The sequence below is a fragment of the Oncorhynchus mykiss genome, chromosome 13 (genome assembly GCF_057628025.1).
Source record: "Oncorhynchus mykiss isolate SJ-2025 chromosome 13, ASM5762802v1, whole genome shotgun sequence".
Classification (NCBI taxonomy): Eukaryota; Metazoa; Chordata; class Actinopteri; order Salmoniformes; family Salmonidae; genus Oncorhynchus; species Oncorhynchus mykiss.
The window spans coordinates 83249451-83267993 of record NC_143034.1 but is presented as its reverse complement, the minus strand read 5'-3'; the positions used below and the strand labels follow the sequence as shown (position 1 = coordinate 83267993).

At 54.3% G+C, this 18543-nt stretch overlaps 1 protein-coding gene across 1 annotated transcript in view; it reads right to left on the bottom strand.

Moving 5' to 3' along the window:
• tnrc6a (trinucleotide repeat containing adaptor 6A) overlaps positions 1 to 18543 on the bottom strand; it is a 77394-nt gene that overhangs the window by 35423 nt on the left and 23428 nt on the right. The window contains 6 exon segments of the mRNA XM_090194506.1: positions 3826 to 4011; positions 4609 to 4686; positions 6946 to 7217; positions 8508 to 8717; positions 12770 to 15233; positions 15958 to 16046. Coding sequence (XP_090050632.1) covers positions 3826 to 4011; positions 4609 to 4686; positions 6946 to 7217; positions 8508 to 8717; positions 12770 to 15233; positions 15958 to 16046 — 3299 coding nt within the window.

Sequence of the window (18543 nt, the reverse complement as noted above, 5' to 3'; positions counted from 1 at the left end):
AGAAGGCCCCAGAGGATGGAGGTAGGAAGAGAGAGGGAGGAGAGAAGGCCCCAGAAGATGGAGGGAGGAAGAGAGAGGGAGGAGAGAAGGCCCCAGAAGATGGAGGGAGGAAGAGAGAGGGAGGAGAGAAGGCCCCAGAGGAAGCTAGAGAAGCGGCAGGAAGCCAAAGCTTTTTTATGACGCTGAGCTACCACCAGGGGACTACATTCTGTAATGACACTGAGCTACCACCAGGGGACTACATTCTGTAATGACACAGAGCTACCACCAGGGGACTACATTCTGTAATGACACTGAGCTACCACCAGGGGACTACATTCTGTAACGACACTGAGCTACCACCAGGGGACTACATTCTGTAATGACACTGAGCTACCACCAGGGGACTACATTATGTAATGACACTGAGCTACCACCAGGGGGCTACATTCTGTAATGACACTGAGCTACCACCAGGGGACTACATTCTGTAATGACACTGAGCTACCACCAGGGGACTACATTCTGTAATGACACTGAGCTACCACCAGGGGGCTACATTCTGTAATGACACAGCTACCACCAGGGGACTACATTCTGTAATGACACTGAGCTACCACCAGGGGACTACATTCTGTAACGACACTGAGCTACCACCAGGGGACTACATTCTGTAACGTCACTGAGCTACCACCAGGGGACTACATTATGTAATGACAATGAGCTACCACCAGGGGACTACATTCTGTAATGACACTGAGCTACCACCAGGGGACTACATTCTGTAATGACACTGAGCTACCACCAGGGGGACACTGAGCTACCACCAGGGGACTACATTCTGTAATGACACTGAGCTACCACCAGGGGACTACATTATGTAATGACACTGAGCTACCACCAGGGGACTACATTCTGTAATGACACTGAGCTACCACCAGGGGACTACAATCTGTAATGACACTGAGCTACCACCAGGGGGCTACATTCTGTAATGACACTGAGCTACCACCAGGGGGACACTGAGCTACCACCAGGGGGCTACATTCTGTAATGACACTGAGCTACCACCAGGGGGACACTGAGCTACCACCAGGGGACTACATTATGTAATGACACTGAGCTACCACCAGGGGACTACATTCTGTAATGACACTGAGCTACCACCAGGGGACTACATTCTGTAATGACACTGAGCTACCACCAGGGGACTACATTCTGTAATGACACTGAGCTACCACCAGGGGACTACATTCTGTAATGACACTGAGCTACCACCAGGGGACTACATTCTGTAATGACACTGAGCTACCACCAGGGGACTACATTCTGTAATGACACTGAGCTACCACCAGGGGACTACATTCTGTAATGACACTGAGCTACCACCAGGGGACTACATTCTGATATGACACTGAGCTACCACCAGGGGACTACATTCTGTAATGACACTGAGCTACCACCAGGGGGCTACATTCTGTAATGACAATGAGCTACCACCAGGGGACTACATTCTGTAATGACACTGAGCTACCACCAGGGGACTACATTCTGTAATGACACTGAGCTACCACCAGGGGACTACATTATGTAATGACACTGAGCTACCACCAGGGGGCTACATTCTGTAATGACACTGAGCTACCACCAGGGGGCTACATTCTATAATGACACTGAGCTACCACCAGGGGGCTACATCCTGTAATGACACTGAGCTACCACCAGGGGACAACATTCTGATATGACACTGAGCTACCACCAGGGGGCTACAATCTGTAAAGACACTGAGCTACCACCAGGGGACTACATTCTGTAATGACACTGAGCTACCACCAGGGGACTACATTCTGTATTGACACTGAGCTACCACCAGGGGACTACATTCTGTAATGACACTGAGCTACCACCTGGGGGCTACATCCTGTAATGACACTGAGCTACCACCAGGGGACTACATTCTGATATGACACTGAGCTACCACCAGGGGACTACATTCTGTAATGACACTGAGCTACCACCAGGGGACTACATTCTGATATGACACTGAGCTACCACCAGGGGACTACATTCTGTAATGACACTGAGCTACCACCAGGGGACTACATTCTGTAATGACACTGAGCTACCACCAGGGGACTACATTCTGTAACGACACTGAGCTACCACCAGGGGGCTACATTCTGTAACGACACTGAGCTACCACCAGGGGACTACATTCTGTAATGACACTGAGCTACCACCAGGGGACTACATTCTGTAATGACACTGAGCTACCACCAGGGGACTACATTATGTAATGACACTGAGCTACCACCAGGGGACTACATTCTGTAATGACACTGAGCTACCACCAGGGGACTACAATCTGTAATGACACTGAGCTACCACCAGGGGGCTACATTCTGTAATGACACTGAGCTACCACCAGGGGGACACTGAGCTACCACCAGGGGGCTACATTCTGTAATGACACTGAGCTACCACCAGGGGGACACTGAGCTACCACCAGGGGGCTACATTCTGTAATGACACTGAGCTACCACCAGGGGACTACATTATGTAATGACACTGAGCTACCACCAGGGGACTACATTCTGTAATGACACTGAGCTACCACCAGGGGACTACATTATGTAATGACACTGAGCTACCACCAGGGGACTACATTCTGTAATGACACTGAGCTACCACCAGGGGACTACATTCTGTAATGACACTGAGCTACCACCAGGGGACTACATTCTGTAATGACACTGAGCTACCACCAGGGGACTACATTCTGTAGTGACACTGAGCTACCACCAGGGGACTACATTCTGTAATGACACTGAGCTACCACCAGGGGACTACATTCTGTAATGACACTGAGCTACCACCAGGGGACTACATTCTGATATGACACTGAGCTACCACCAGGGGACTACATTCTGTAATGACACTGAGCTACCACCAGGGGGCTACATTCTGTAATGACAATGAGCTACCACCAGGGGACTACATTCTGTAATGACACTGAGCTACCACCAGGGGACTACATTCTGTAATGACACTGAGCTACCACCAGGGGACTACATTATGTAATGACACAGCTACCACCAGGGGGCTACATTCTGTAATGACACTGAGCTACCACCAGGGGGCTACATTGTATAATGACACTGAGCTACCACCAGGGGGCTACATCCTGTAATGACACTGAGCTACCACCAGGGGACAACATTCTGATATGACACTGAGCTACCACCAGGGGGCTACAATCTGTAAAGACACTGAGCTACCACCAGGGGACTACATTCTGATATGACACTGAGCTACCACCAGGGGACTACATTCTGTAATGACACTGAGCTACCACCAGGGGACTACATTCTGTAATGACACTGAGCTACCACCAGGGGACTACATTCTGTAATGACACTGAGCTACCACCAGGGGGCTACATCCTGTAATGACACTGAGCTACCACCAGGGGACTACATTCTGATATGACACTGAGCTACCACCAGGGGACTACATTCTGTAATGACACTGAGCTACCACCAGGGGACTACATTCTGTAATGACACTGAGCTACCACCAGGGGACTACATTCTGTAACGACACTGAGCTACCACCAGGGGGCTACATTCTGTAACGACACTGAGCTACCACCAGGGGACTACATTCTGTAATGACACTGAGCTACCACCAGGGGACTACATTCTGTAACGACACTGAGCTACCACCAGGGGGCTACATTCTGTAACGACACTGAGCTACCACCAGGGGACTACATTCTGTAATGACACTGAGCTACCACCAGGGGGCAGTGCAACGCTGGGAGACGGTACACTACACAGACAGTACCTTGTCGTAGTAAGGGCTTCTCTCCATGGAAGGCTCTTTGTGGATCTGGTGCCTGGAAGCTGAGTTTTTCCCCATCACTCCACTGTACTCTCCCATGTTCACATCCATACGCTTGTCAGACATCATCCCTCCTCCTCCTCCCATCTCCATCTTATTGCTCTTCGACAAGTCTTCAGGAGAGTCTCTCTAGAAGGGGATGGACAGAGAGAGGTATAAGATAGGTCAGAGATGAGAGAGAGAGAGAGAGAGAGATAGTCCACTGATGTGCTGGGGGCTGGTCTTGTGGTCGTGCTGCTGCCCAGAGGTTTGCAAGTTCAGCAGGAGAACATGTGTAATTATTTATCTCCCTCTACCGCAGCGGTCGGGTCTATATGGGTCCTAGCAGGCAAATCTGTTACACATAAAGTCTACCCAAGACCTGTTACAATCACACCTGAAGGGTCGGGTTCACGGAACAGATTACCCTGATTACCCTTCCGACCCCTCTTCTCTAAAGGGTCGACATCTGACGAGTTCCGACCCCTCTTCTCTAAAGGGTCGACATGTGACGAGCTCCAACCCCTCTTCCCTGCGTACTCACAGGGTAGTTCATGTTGTTGAACTGTTTGATTTGAGGGTTCAAGGTTCAAGGTTGCGTACTCACAGGGTAGTTCATGTTGTTGAACTGTTTGATTTGAGGGTTCAGGGTTCAAGGTTCAAGGTTGCGTACTCACAGGGTAGTTCATGTTGTTGAACTGTTTGATTTGAGGGTTCAGGGTTCAAGGTTCAAGGCTGCGTACTCACAGGGTAGTTCATGTTGTTGAACTGCTTGACGAACTGGTTCATCCAGGCATCCTCCTGCTTGTTCACCGATTTGTTGATCTGAAACAAACAGAGACCCGGGTTAATAACCTACACAGAGAGACCCGGGGTAATAACCTACACAGAGAGACCCGGTTTAATAACCCACACAGAGAGACCCCGGTTAATAACCCACACAGAGAGACCCGGGGTAATAACCTACACAGAGAGACCCGGGGTAATAACCTACACAGAGAGACCCCGGTTAATAACCCACACAGAGAGACCCGGGGTAATAACCTACACAGAGAGACCCGGTTTAATAACCCACACAGAGAGACCCCGGTTAATAACCCACACAGAGAGACTCGGTTTAATAACCCACACAGAGAGACCCCGGTTTAATAACCCACACAGAGAGACGCCGGTTTAATAACCCACACAGAGAGACCCCGGTTTAATAACCCACACAGAGAGACCCCGGCTAATAACCTATACAGAGAGACCCGGGTTAATAACCTACACAGAGACCCGGTTAATAACCTACACAGAGACCCGGTTAATAACCCACACAGAGAGACCCGGGTTAATAACCCACACAGAGAGACCCGGGTTAATAACCCACACAGAGAGACCCCCAGGTTAATAACCTACACAGAGAGACCCCCAGGTTAATAACATACACAGAGACCCCCAGGTTAATAACCTACACAGAGAGACCCCTGGTTAATATCCCACACAGAGAGATCCCCTGGTTAATAACCCACACAGAGAGACCCCCAGGTTAATAACCTACACAGAGAGACCCCCAGGTTAATAACCTACACGGAGAGACCCCCAGGTTAATAACCTACACAGAGAGACCCCCAGGTTAATAACCTACACAGAGAGACCCCCTGGTTAATAACCTACACAGAGAGACCCCTTGGTTAATAACCTACACAGAGAGACCCCCTGGTTAATAACCTACACAGAGAGACCCCCAGGTTAATAACCTACAGAGAGACACCCAGGTTAATAACCTACACAGAGAGACCCCCTGGTTAATAACCTACACAGAGAGACCCCCTGGTTAATAACCCACACAGAGAGACCCGGGTTAATAACCCACACAGAGAGACCCAGGTTAATAACCCACACAGAGAGACCCAGGTTAATAACCTACACAGAGAGACCCCCGGGTTAATAACCCACACAGAGAGACCCCCAGGTTAATAACCTACACAGAGAGACCCCCGGGTTAATAACCTACACAGAGAGACCCCCGGGTTAATAACCCACACAGAGAGACCCAGGTTAATAACTTACACAGAGAGACCCCCGGGTTAATAACCCACACAGAGAGACCCCCAGGTTAATAACCTACATAGAGAGACCCCCAGGTTAATAACCTACACAGAGAGACCCCCGGGTTAATAACCCACACAGAGAGACCCGGGTTAATAACCCACACAGAGACCCCCTGGTTAATAACCTACACAGAGAGACCCCCTGGTTAATAACCTACACAGAGAGACCCCCTGGTTAATAACCTACACAGAGAGACCCCCAGGTTAATAACCTACACAGAGAGACCCCCAGGTTAATAACCTACACAGAGAGACCCCCTGGTTAATAACCTACACAGAGAGACCCCCTGGTTAATAACCCACACAGAGAGACCCGGGTTAATAACCCACACAGAGAGACCCAGGTTAATAACCTACACAGAGAGACCCCCGGGTTAATAACCCACACAGAGAGACCCCCAGGTTAATAACCTACACAGAGAGACCCCCGGGTTAATAACCTACACAGAGAGACCCCCGGGTTAATAACCCACACAGAGAGACCCAGGTTAATAACCTACACAGAGAGACCCCCGGGTTAATAACCCACACAGAGAGACCCCCAGGTTAATAACCTACACAGAGAGACCCCCAGGTTAATAACCTACACAGAGAGACCCCCAGGTTAATAACCTACACAGAGAGACACCCAGGTTAATAACCTACACAGAGAGACCCCCAGGTTAATAACCCACACAGAGAGACCAGGTTAATAACCTACACAGAGAGACCCCCAGGTTAATAACCTACACAGAGAGACCCCCAGGTTAATAACCTACACAGAGAGACCAGGTTAATAACCTACACAGAGAGACCCCCGGGTTAATAACCTACACAGAGAGACCCGGGTTAATAACCCACACAGAGAGACCAGGTTAATATAACTCCAGTAAAAGCCTAGAAGTTGACCCACACAGAGAGACCAGGTTAATAACCCACACAGAGAGACCAGGTTAACATAGCTCCAGTAAAAGCCTAGAAGTTGACCCACAGCTAGAAGCCTCAGTAATACCTTGGGAGGGATTTTCTTCATGTAGTTCCAGCTGTGTTGCTGTGGCCCGTTGTTCCTGTTGTCCTGACCGTGGCCGTCTCTGTGGTTCTCTCTGTGACCGTCTCTGTCCCGGTCTCTGTGGTTCTCTCTGTGACCGTCTCTGTCCCGGTCTCGGTGACTTGGGGTGTTGCTCCACATCCCGATCTCCACCTCCTCCTCCTGTTCCCAACTGGCCTGGCACGACACCTCCTCCCCACACCAGGTACTACTCTCCTGCTGCATGGGCTTGGGACCTGGAGGGTGGAGAGAGGACGAAGGGATTAAACCTGGAGAGAGACACGAGGGGACCTGGAGAGAGACACGAGGGGACCTGGAGAGAGAGACACACGAGGGGGCCTGGAGAGAGAGACACACGAGGGGGCCTGGAGAGAGAGACACACGAGGGGGCCTGGAGAGAGAGACACGAGGGGGCCTGGAGAGAGAGACACGAGGGGACCTGGAGAGAGAGACACACGAGGGGGCCTGGAGAGAGAGACACACGAGGGGGCCTGGAGAGAGAGACACGAGGGGGCCTGGAGAGAGAGACACGAGGGGGCCTGGAGAGAGAGACACGAGGGGGCCTGGAGAGAGAGACACGAGGGGGCCTGGAGAGAGAGACACGAGGGGGCCTGGAGAGAGAGACACGAGGGGGCCTGGAGAGAGAGACACACGAGGGGGCCTGGAGAGAGAGACACACGAGGGGGCCTGGAGAGAGAGACACACGAGGGGGCCTGGAGAGAGAGACACACGAGGGGGCCTGGAGAGAGAGACACACGAGGGGGCCTGGAGAGAGAGACACGAGGGGGCCTGGAGAGAGAGACACGAGGGGGCCTGGAGAGAGAGACACGAGGGGGCCTGGAGAGAGAGACACGAGGGGGCCTGGAGAGAGAGACACGAGGGGGCCTGGAGAGAGAGACACACGAGGGGGCCTGGAGAGAGAGACACGAGGGGGCCTGGAGAGAGAGACACACGAGGGGGCCTGGAGAGAGAGACACACGAGGGGGCCTGGAGAGAGAGACACGAGGGGGCCTGGAGAGACACGAGGGGGCCTGGAGAGAGAGACACGAGGGGACCTGGAGAGAGAGACGAGGGGACCTGGAGAGAGAGAGAGACGAGGGGACCTGGAGAGAGAGACACGAGGGGGCCTGGAGAGAGAGACACGAGGGGACCTGGAGAGAGAGACACGAGGGGACCTGGAGAGAGAGACACGAGGGGGCCTGGAGAGAGAGACACGAGGGGGCCTGGAGAGAGAGACACGAGGGGGCCTGGAGAGAGAGACACACGAGGGGACCTGGAGAGAGAGACACGAGGGGACCTGGAGAGAGAAACACGAGGGGACCTGGAGAGAGAGACACGAGGGGACCTGGAGAGAGAGACACGAGGGGACCTGGAGAGAGAGACACGAGGGGACCTGGAGAGAGAAACACGAGGGGACCTGGAGAGAGAGACACGAGGGGACGAGGGGGCCTGGAGAGAGACGAGGAGATGGGTGTGTGTGTATCTGTCTCACCAGGTTGGTCTGTGTGTGTGTATGTGTGTCTTACCAGGTTTGTGGTGGTTCTGTGCTCCAGGTCCTTCCCAGCCTCCTGTCGCAGAGTTGTCCCCTCTGTCTCTCAGCTCCTCCCAGGTGGAGCTGGTGTCCATGGGTTTCCCCCAGGCCGATGTCCCGTTGTCCACAGAGACGGGGGGGCCTGGCGGATCACCCCACGTTCCTGACTCCATCTTCTGGGGACCTGTGTACTGTTCACCCCAACCTGGAGGAGGAGAGAGAGGGGGAGGAGGAGAGAGAAAGGAGGAGAGACCGTAGGAGAGAGAGAGAGGGGGAGTAGGAGAGAGAGGGGGGGAGAGGTAGTAGGAGAGAGAGAGGGGTAAGAGAGAGAGGGGGGAGGAGGAGAGAGGGAGGAGGAGAGAGAGAGAGGGGGGAGGAGAGAGAGGGGGGAGGAGAGAGAGAGGGGGAGGAGAGAGAGAGGGGGAGGGGGGAGGAGAGAGAGAGGGGGAGGGGGGAGGAGAGAGAGAGGGGGGAGGAGAGAGAGAGGGGGGAGGAGAGAGAGAGGGGAGGGGGGAGAGAGAGAGGGGAGAGGAGAGAGAGAGGGGAGGGGGGAGGAGAGAGAGAGGGGAGGGGGGAGGAGAGAGAGAGGGGAGGGGGGAGGAGAGAGAGAGGGGGGAGGAGAGAGAGAGGGGAGGGGGGAGGAGAGAGAGAGGGGGGAGGAGAGAGATAGGGGGGAGGAGAGAGAGAGGGGAGGGGGGAGAGAGAGGGGAGGGGGGAGGAGAGAGAGAGGGGAGAGAGAGAGGTATGTGAGGTGGAGTTTCGTAAATGGCAGGTAACCTTGTACCTTCTCAACTCTGCTGTTGTACTCACTCAGACGATCAATAACAGACTAGCTGGGTTTCTAGATCAATAACAGACTAGCTGGGTTTATAGACTGAGATGATCAATAACAGACTAGCTGGGTTTCTAGACTGAGATGATCAATAACAGACTAGCTGGGTTTCTAGATCAATAACAGACTAGCTGGGTTTCTAGATCAATAACAGACTAGCTGGGTTTCTAGATCAATAACAGACTAGCTGGGTTTCTAGATCAATAACAGACTAGCTGGGTTTCTAGATCAATAACAGACTAGCTGGGTTTCTAGATCAATAACAGACTAGCTGGGTTTCTAGATCAATAACAGACTAGCTGGGTTTCTAGATCAATAACAGACTAGCTGGGTTTATAGATCAATAACAGACTAGCTGGGTTTCTAGATCAATAACAGACTAGCTGGGTTTCTAGATCAATAACAGACTAGCTGGGTTTCTAGATCAATAACAGACTAGCTGAGTTTCTAGATCAATAACAGACTAGCTGGGTTTCTAGATCAATAACAGACTAGCTGGGTTTATAGATCAATAACAGACTAGCTGGGTTTATAGATCAATAACAGACTAGCTGGGTTTATAGATCAATAACAGACTAGCTGGGTTTCTAGATCAATAACAGACTAGCTGAGTTTCTAGATCAATAACAGACTAGCTGGGTTTCTAGATCAATAACAGACTAGCTGGGTTTCTAGATCAATAACAGACTAGCTGGGTTTCTAGATCAATAACAGACTAGCTGAGTTTCTAGATCATTAACAGACTAGCTGGGTTTCTAGATCAATAACAGACTAGCTGGGTTTATAGATCAATAACAGATAGTGTAGTTTCCCCAAATTCAGTTTCATCATTTTGTTTATCCAGGTTTCCATTTTCCCCCTTTAATTCCAGTAAGCGCCCAGAAAGAGGCCGCCGTTTAGCGCCCAGCATGAGGCCGTTGTTTAGCGTCCAGCATGAGGCCGTTGTTTAGCGCCCGGCAAGAGGCCGTTGTTTAGCGCCCGGCAAGAGGCCGTTATTGTTTAGCGCCCGGCAAGAGGCCGTTGTTGTTTAGCGCCCGGCAAGAGGCCGTTGTTGTTTAGCGCCCGGCAAGAGGCCGTTGTTGTTTAGCGCCCGGCAAGAGGCCGTTGTTTAGCGCCCGGCAAGAGGCCGTTGTTTAGCGCCCGGCAAGAGGCCGTTGTTTAGCGCCCGGCATGAGGCCGTTGTTTAGCGTCCGGCAAGAGGCCGTTGTTTAGCGCCCGGCAAGAGGCCGTTGTTTAGCGCCCGGCAAGAGGCCGTTGTTTAGCGCCCGGCAAGAGGCCGTTGTTTAGCGCCCGGCAAGAGGCCGTTGTTTAGCGCCCGGCAAGAGGCCGTTGTTTAGCGCCCGGCAAGAGGCCGTTGTTTAGCGCCCGGCAAGAGGCCGTTGTTTAGCGCACAGCATGAGGCCTTTGTTTAGCGCCTAGCAAGAGGCCGTTGTTTAGCGCCCAGCATGAGGCCGTTGTTTAGCGCCTAGCAAGAGGCCGTTGTTTAGCACCTAGCAAGAGGCTGTTGTTTAGCACCCAGCAAGAGGCCGCCGTTTAGCGCCTAGCAAGAGGCCGTTGTTTAGCGCCCGGCATGAGGCCGTTGTTTAGCGCTCGGCATGAGGCCGTTGTTTAGCGCCCGGCAAGAGGCCACCGTTTAGCCCCTGGCAAGAGGCCGTTGTTTAGCCCCTGGCAAGAGGCCGTTGTTTAGCGCCTGGCAAGAGGCCGTTGTTTAGCGCCTGGCAAGAGGCCGTTGTTTAGCGCCTGGCAAGAGGCCGTTGTTTAGCGCCTGGCAAGAGGCCGTTGTTTAGCGCCTGGCAAGAGGCCGTTGTTTAGCGCCTGGCAAGAGGCCGTTGTTTAGCGCCTGGCAAGAGGCCGTTGTTTAGCCCCTGGCAAGAGGCCGTTGTTTAGCGCCTGGCAAGAGGCCGTTGTTTAGCGCCTGGCAAGAGGCCGTTGTTTAGCGCCTGGCAAGAGGCCGTTGTTTAGCGCCTGGCAAGAGGCCGTTGTTTAGCGCCTGGCAAGAGGCCGTTGTTTAGCGCCTGGCAAGAGGCCGTTGTTTAGCGCCTGGCAAGAGGCCGTTGTTTAGCGCCTGGCAAGAGGCCGTTGCTGTTTAGCGCCTGGCAAGAGGCCGTTGTTGTTTAGCGCCTAGCAAGAGGCTGTTGTCAGTCGATTCCCTACTAGGTTCAATACATTTAGTCGATTCCCTACTAGGTTCAATACATTTAGGTGATTCCTTACTAGGTTCAATACATTTAGTTGATTCCCTACTAGGTTCAATACATTTAGTTGATTCCCTACTAGGTTCAATACATTTACTTGATTCCCTACTAGGTTCAATACATTTAGTCGATTCCCTCCTATGTTCAATACATTTAGGTGATTCCCTCCTATGTTCAATACATTTAGTCGATTCCCTACTAGGTTCAATACATTTAGGTGATTCCTTACTAGGTTCAATACATTTACTTGATTCCCTACTAGGTTCAATACATTTAGTTGATTCCCTCCTAGGTTCAATGCATTTAGTTGATTCCCTCCTAGGTTCAATACATTTACTTGATTCCCTACTAGGTTCAATACATTTACTTGATTCCCTACTAGGTTCAATGCATTTAGTTGATTCCCTACTAGGTTCAATACATTTACTTGATTCCCTACTAGGTTCAATACATTTACTTGATTCCCTACTAGGTTCAATTCATTTAGTTGATTCCCTCCTAGGTTCAATACATTTACTTGATTCCCTCCTAGGTTCAATACATTTACTTGATTCCCTCCTATGTTCAATACATTTACTTGATTCCCTACTAGGTTCAATACAATGTCTGGATTCCATGATTCTGTCTGCGTTCTCTGCAATGCAGATATTTATAGAGCCCTGACCTGTGAGTGATTTTTATAGATCTCCCCCCTTTCTGTCTCTCTCTCCCCCCCTTTCTGTCTCTCTCTCCCCCCCTTTCTGTCTCTCTCTCCCCCCCTTTCTGTCTCTCTCTCCCCCCCTTTCTGTCTCTCTCTCCCCCCCTTTCTGTCTCTCTCTCCCCCCCTTTCTGTCTCTCTCTCACCCCCTTCCTGTCTCTCTCTCACCCCCTTCCTGTTTCTCTCTCACCCCCTTCCTGTCTCTCTCTCACCCCCTTCCTGTCTCTCTCTCACCCCCTTCCTGTCTCAGTCTACCCCCTTCCTGTCTCAGTCTACCCCCTTCCGGTCTCAGTCTACCCCCCCCCCTGGAACTATCTGTATTTCAGTTCAAACAAAGGTCTGTGTTTCTGCCTGCACTCACAGCTCAGAGAGAATAATCAATGCTGTAGAACATTCCAGAAGGATGACGCAACCCTAAAACACACACACACACACACACACACACACACACACACACACACACCAAAGGGGAGGTGGATGACACTGTGTGTGTGTGTGTGTGTGTGTGTGTGTGTACAGCTCCCTCCACTCACCAGAGCTGCAGGTCTTGTCCTTGTTGGCCATGTTGTTCAGGGGTGGTGGGGGCTGGGGCTGGGGGGGTTTGGTCGTGGCCATGGCATCCTGCTCTGATTGGCTGGTCTTGTTCCACATATTGACCCCGCTACAGTTGTATTTGCTGGGGTCTCCCCACGCCGAGGTGCCGTCATCGATCTCCATCCTCCTCCTCACCGACTCTGGACTAGGCTCCTCCCACCCCGTCGACGACGACTCCTCCTTGTGGGAGGGTCCAGCTGGGACCGCCACCCCAGTCCAGCCGCTGGGTTTGGAGGGGTGGGGACCGCCTGGTGGAGGTCCTCTAGGGTCCGGGTTGGCGTCTGAACCTTGACCCCACTCGGCCGGGTCTCCCCAGCTCTGAGAGGGGTGGCCGGGCTTCATGGCTGGCTCGCCCCACCCTCCCTGGGTCTGGTGGTTCTGGGGTTTGTGTCCGGCGGAGTTGGATACAGGGGGCTCCCCCCAGCCAGAGTGAGGGTTGCTGGGGTGGTCAGGGGTCCCTCCGCTGCCACCCCAGGTGCTGCTGCTTCCGTCGGGGTGTGTGTTGGTGTTGGCCGGGCGGCCTGGCTCGCCCCATCCTGCAGACCCTGAACGGTCGCTGTCGTTGTCCCATCCCCCAGACACGCTGGTCTTCTGGGGCTGACCCCAGTAGCTGCTCCCTCCACCTCCTCCTCTGGAGCGGTCTCCACCACCCATCCCCCAGCCCTGCTTTTGGGGTTTCGGAGGGTTGATCCAGGTGTTGGAGAGGTCCTCCTTCTGGCTGTTTCCCCAGGTAGAGGAAGGGTTACCGTTGTCCCATCCTCGCTCTCCTCCAGGACCTTTGTTGTCTCTGTCTCCACACCCAGACAAGGTCTTCTGCTCTACCCAGCCAGACCCTCCTGACTCTGGGCCCGTATTGCCCGGGCCGTCCCCCCCACGCCATCCTCCAGAGCTGGAGGTCTGAGAACGAGCGGCGTGGCTTTTCGAGCCCCAGCCAGGGCCTCCGTTACCGGGTTTTCTGTCATCGGGTCTGGGGGCGGGAGAGGTGACGTCCCAGGCGGTGTTCTGGCGTACGGGGGTCTGGCCCCAGCCGGTGTTGCAGAGGACACGGGGGTCCACGTCTGAACAGGAGAGGACTTGAGTAGACCCAGGGAGGGGGCCTCGTCGACGGGGGTCGTTCCTGTCCCTGTCTAAGCTACGGCCTCCAGAGCTCTCCCCGCTCTCCTCACTGCCGCCAGACGCCCCAACGCTCGCAGGTCCTCCTCCTCCTCCTCCTCCTCCCACCCTCAGGGCGTCGTCTTCAAGACTCTTCCAGCCGTTGGCTCCTCCCCCTGACTTCCGTCCGTCGCCGGAATCCTGAGATTTGTTACCGGGCAACGAGCTCCACTCCCCATTGGGGGGTTGCCTGTTGGAGGAGGAGCCAGAGGAAGAAGAGGAAGAAGAGGAGGAGGCGTTGCCCCATGGTCGGGGGATCCCGGCAGGACCCAGTCCGTTCCCATTGCTCGCCCCTCCTCCAGTCCCCAGGTTGTGAGGAGAGGCAGAGTCCCACCTCCCTACAGAGGCCTTGCTGTTAGTTTTACTGTTGTAAACAGCAGCAGCAGGGGAGGGTTGGCCTTGTCCCTGGCCGTTCACAGTGTCTCCAGGGCCCGAGGCCCCCCAGGGCTTAGAGAAGCCCCCTGCCAGGCCCTCGCTGTGGGGGTGCTGGGCGCCAGACAGGGTCCCGTTGGAAAGCTGATCTCCAAGCTCAGACCCCGCTCCTCCTCCTCCTCCTCCTCCTCCCGCTCCCCAGGAACGCAGCCCCGAGCCGGACTCGTTCCTGTGCACTGAGTTTGGTAAACTGGAGGTGTCGACGACGTTAGTAGTGTTATTTGGTCCGTTGGTCGTGTTAAGGTGGCGAGTCTTGATAGTAGTATCATTCAGGAGGAGGTGCTGCGGCTGTTCAGACAGAGAGAGGCTGTCCGGTTGTGTCCCTCCCCAGCCCAGAGAGCCTCCCTGCTGGCCAATCTTACAGCCGGAGGGTCCCTGGGGACCGGGCCAGGCACTGTGGTTAACTTTTGGGTTCAGAGTGCCGGGGGTCAGACCAGCACCGTTGGCCGACGCCCAGGGGCTTGGCTTGTTGCCGTGGCTACCGTCGGCGGGGGCGTCGTTGGGGCCGACGTTGGCCAGGCACCCCCACGGGCCTTTCCCCGCCCCGTTATACGTTATGATGTTATTGCTGCTAACGGGAGGAACGCCGCCGGTAGTCAACGGGGAGAAGTGGTTCCCGTTACGGCCTCCGTTCCCTTTAGTGCCGGGAGGCGGCGGCGACGACGACGTCATCGCGGTGACCAAGTTCTTCTCCGAGCCGCCAGAACTAGAGGCAGAGTCCGTGTCCATGCATTCTGAGGTGAGCTCGGGGTCGTTGCCGGCTGCCGAGGAGGACGAGGAGGAGGAAGGCGTGTCGCTGCAGACCGAGTCTACCAGCACCTTGAAAAGAAAATCAACTTTTATTAATAGGGTTACCAGGGTTACCAGTCTAACTAGCTAGTTCACCAGTCTGATTATAATAGGGTTAGGGTTACCAGTCTAACTAGCTAGTTCACCAGTCTGATTATAATAGGGTTAGGGTTAGCAGGCTAACTAGCTAGTTCACCAGTCTGATTATAATAGGGTTAGGGTTACCAGTCTAACTAGCTAGTTCACTATTCTGTCTAAACCAGTCTGATTTCATTACTAACTAGCTAGTTCACTATTCTGTCTAAACCAGTCTGATTTCATTACTAACTAGCTAGTTCACCAGTCTGATTTCATTACTAACTAGCTAGTTCACCAGTCTGATTTCATTACTAACTAGCTAGTTCACCAGTCTGATTTCATTACTAACTAGCTAGTTCACTATTCTGTCTAAACCAGACAGCTGCGACACTCTTGAGGTCAGGGAAGTTTGAGCTACCGTTTTCACATTGGGTAATGCAAACTAAACTTGGAAATGTTCCTTATTAAGTAAAATCATCAATCAATCATTTTTTTTTACAGTTAAGGATTTACAAAAACAACCAGAAAAACAGATTTCCGATCCATTTTTGGCGAGACATCCGAACGGGTTTCCCGTAAAAGCCGAATCACATTATAACGTTTGAAGATTAAAATACAAGAGGAGAAAACCAAACATGGAGGTATTTACGTTTGGAGAACCTCAGAGAGTACCCACCTTGTCCCAGTTACCGTCTCTGCTGCAGGGAGAACCAGAGCTCCAGGGGCAACTCTCATACTGAGAATCCAGGCCAGGATGGTCCAAACCTGGGGACAGGAAGACGGAGAGACGGGGTGGTGGTGGAGGTTTGGTTAGCTCACATGAGAACACACCAGGACATTCTGTCACTAATCATTGATCTGACGTGTGGATTGGTGGAAACGGAGGGATGGAACCCAGACGTCTAACCCGGCCCAGTCCCCGCCCCTCTGACGTGTGGATTGGTGGAAACGGAGGGATGGAACCCAGACGTCCACCTGTTACTGAGTGAGAAGATGGAAAAGTCCCCGTGTCCCTCTAACCCGGCCCAGTCCCCGTGTCCCTCTAACCCGGCCCAGTCCCCGTGTCCCTCTAACCCGGCCCAGTCCCCGTGTCCCTCTAACCCGGCCCAGTCCCCCTCCCTCTAACCCGGCCCAGTCCCCGTCCCAGTCCCTCTAATCCAGCCCAGTCCCCGTGTCCCTAACCCAGCCCAGTCCCCGTGTCCCTAACCCAGCCCAGTCCCCGTGTCCCTAACCCAGCCCAGTGTCCCTAACCCAGCCCAGTGTCCCTAACCCAGCCCAGTGTCCCTAACCCAGCCCAGTGTCCCTAACCCAGCCCAGTGTCCCTAACCCAGCCCAGTGTCCCTAACCCAGCCCAGTGTCCCTAACCCAGCCCAGTGTCCCTAACCCAGCCCAGTGTCCCTAACCCAGCCCAGTGTCCCTAACCCAGCCCAGTGTCCCTAACCCAGCCCAGTGTCCCTAACCCAGTCCAGTGTCCCTAACCCAGTCCAGTGTCCCTAACCCAGTCCCCGTGTCCCTAACCCAGCCCCCGTGTCCCTAACCCAGCCCAGTCCCCGTGTCCCTAACCCAGCCCAGTCCCCGTGTCCCTAACCCAGCCCAGTCCCCGTGTCCCTAACCCAGCCCAGTCCCCGTGTCCCTAACCCAGCCCAGTGTCCCGTGTCCCTAACCCAGTGTCCCGTGTCCCTAACCCAGCCCAGTGTCCCTAGTCCCTAACCCAGCCCAGTGTCCCTAACCCAGCCCAGTGTCCCTAACCCAGCCCAGTGTCCCTAACCCAGCCCAGTGTCCCTAACCCAGCCCAGTGTCCCTAACCCAGCCCAGTCCCTGTGTCCCTAACCCAGCCCAGTCCCTGTGTCCCTAACCCAGCCCAGTCCCTGTGTCCCTAACCCAGCCCAGTCCCTGTGTCCCTAACCCAGCCCAGTCCCTGTGTCCCTAACCCAGCCCAGTCCCTGTGTCCCTAACCCAGCCCAGTCCCTGTGTCCCTAACCCAGCCCAGTCCCTGTGTCCCTAAACCAGCCCAGTCCCTGTGTCCCTAACCCAGCCCAGTCCCTGTGTCCCTAACCCAGCCCAGTCCCTGTGTCCCTCTAAACCTAACCCAGTGATGTCAGTGATCATGATGCAGACATTCAGTGTCTCTAACCCAGCCCCTGTGTCTCTAAGCCAGCCCAGTCCCTCTAAGCCAGCCCAGTCCCTCTAACCCAGCCCAGTCCCTCTAACCCAGCCCCTGTGTCTCTAACCCAGCCCAGTCCCTGTCCCTCTAAGCCAGCCCAGTCCCTCTAAGCCAGCCCAGTCCCTCTAAGCCAGCCCAGTCCCCTAACCCAGCCCAGTGTCCCTAACCCAGCCCAGTGTCCCTAACCCAGCCCAGTGTCCCTAACCCAGCCCAGTGTCCCTAACCCAGCCCAGTGTCCCTAACCCAGCCCAGTGTCCCTAACCCAGCCCAGTGTCCCTAACCCAGCCCAGTGTCCCTAACCCAGTCCAGTGTCCCTAACCCAGTCCAGTGTCCCTAACCCAGTCCCCGTGTCCCTAACCCAGCCCCCGTGTCCCTAACCCAGCCCAGTCCCCGTGTCCCTAACCCAGCCCAGTCCCCGTGTCCCTAACCCAGCCCAGTCCCCGTGTCCCTAACCCAGCCCAGTCCCCGTGTCCCTAACCCAGCCCAGTGTCCCGTGTCCCTAACCCAGTGTCCCGTGTCCCTAACCCAGCCCAGTGTCCCTAGTCCCTAACCCAGCCCAGTGTCCCTAACCCAGCCCAGTGTCCCTAACCCAGCCCAGTGTCCCTAACCCAGCCCAGTGTCCCTAACCCAGCCCAGTCCCTGTGTCCCTAACCCAGCCCAGTCCCTAACCCAGCCCAGTCCCTGTGTCCCTAACCCAGCCCAGTCCCTGTGTCCCTAACCCAGCCCAGTCCCTGTGTCCCTAACCCAGCCCAGTCCCTGTGTCCCTAAACCAGCCCAGTCCCTGTGTCCCTAACCCAGCCCAGTCCCTGTGTCCCTAACCCAGCCCAGTCCCTGTGTCCCTCTAAACCTAACCCAGTGATGTCAGTGATCATGATGCAGACATTCAGTGTCTCTAACCCAGCCCCTGTGTCTCTAAGCCAGCCCAGTCCCTCTAAGCCAGCCCAGTCCCTCTAACCCAGCCCAGTCCCTCTAACCCAGCCCCTGTGTCTCTAACCCAGCCCAGTCCCTGTCCCTCTAAGCCAGCCCAGTCCCTCTAAGCCAGCCCAGTCCCTCTAAGCCAGCCCAGTCCCTCTAAGCCAGCCCAGTCCCTCTAAGCCA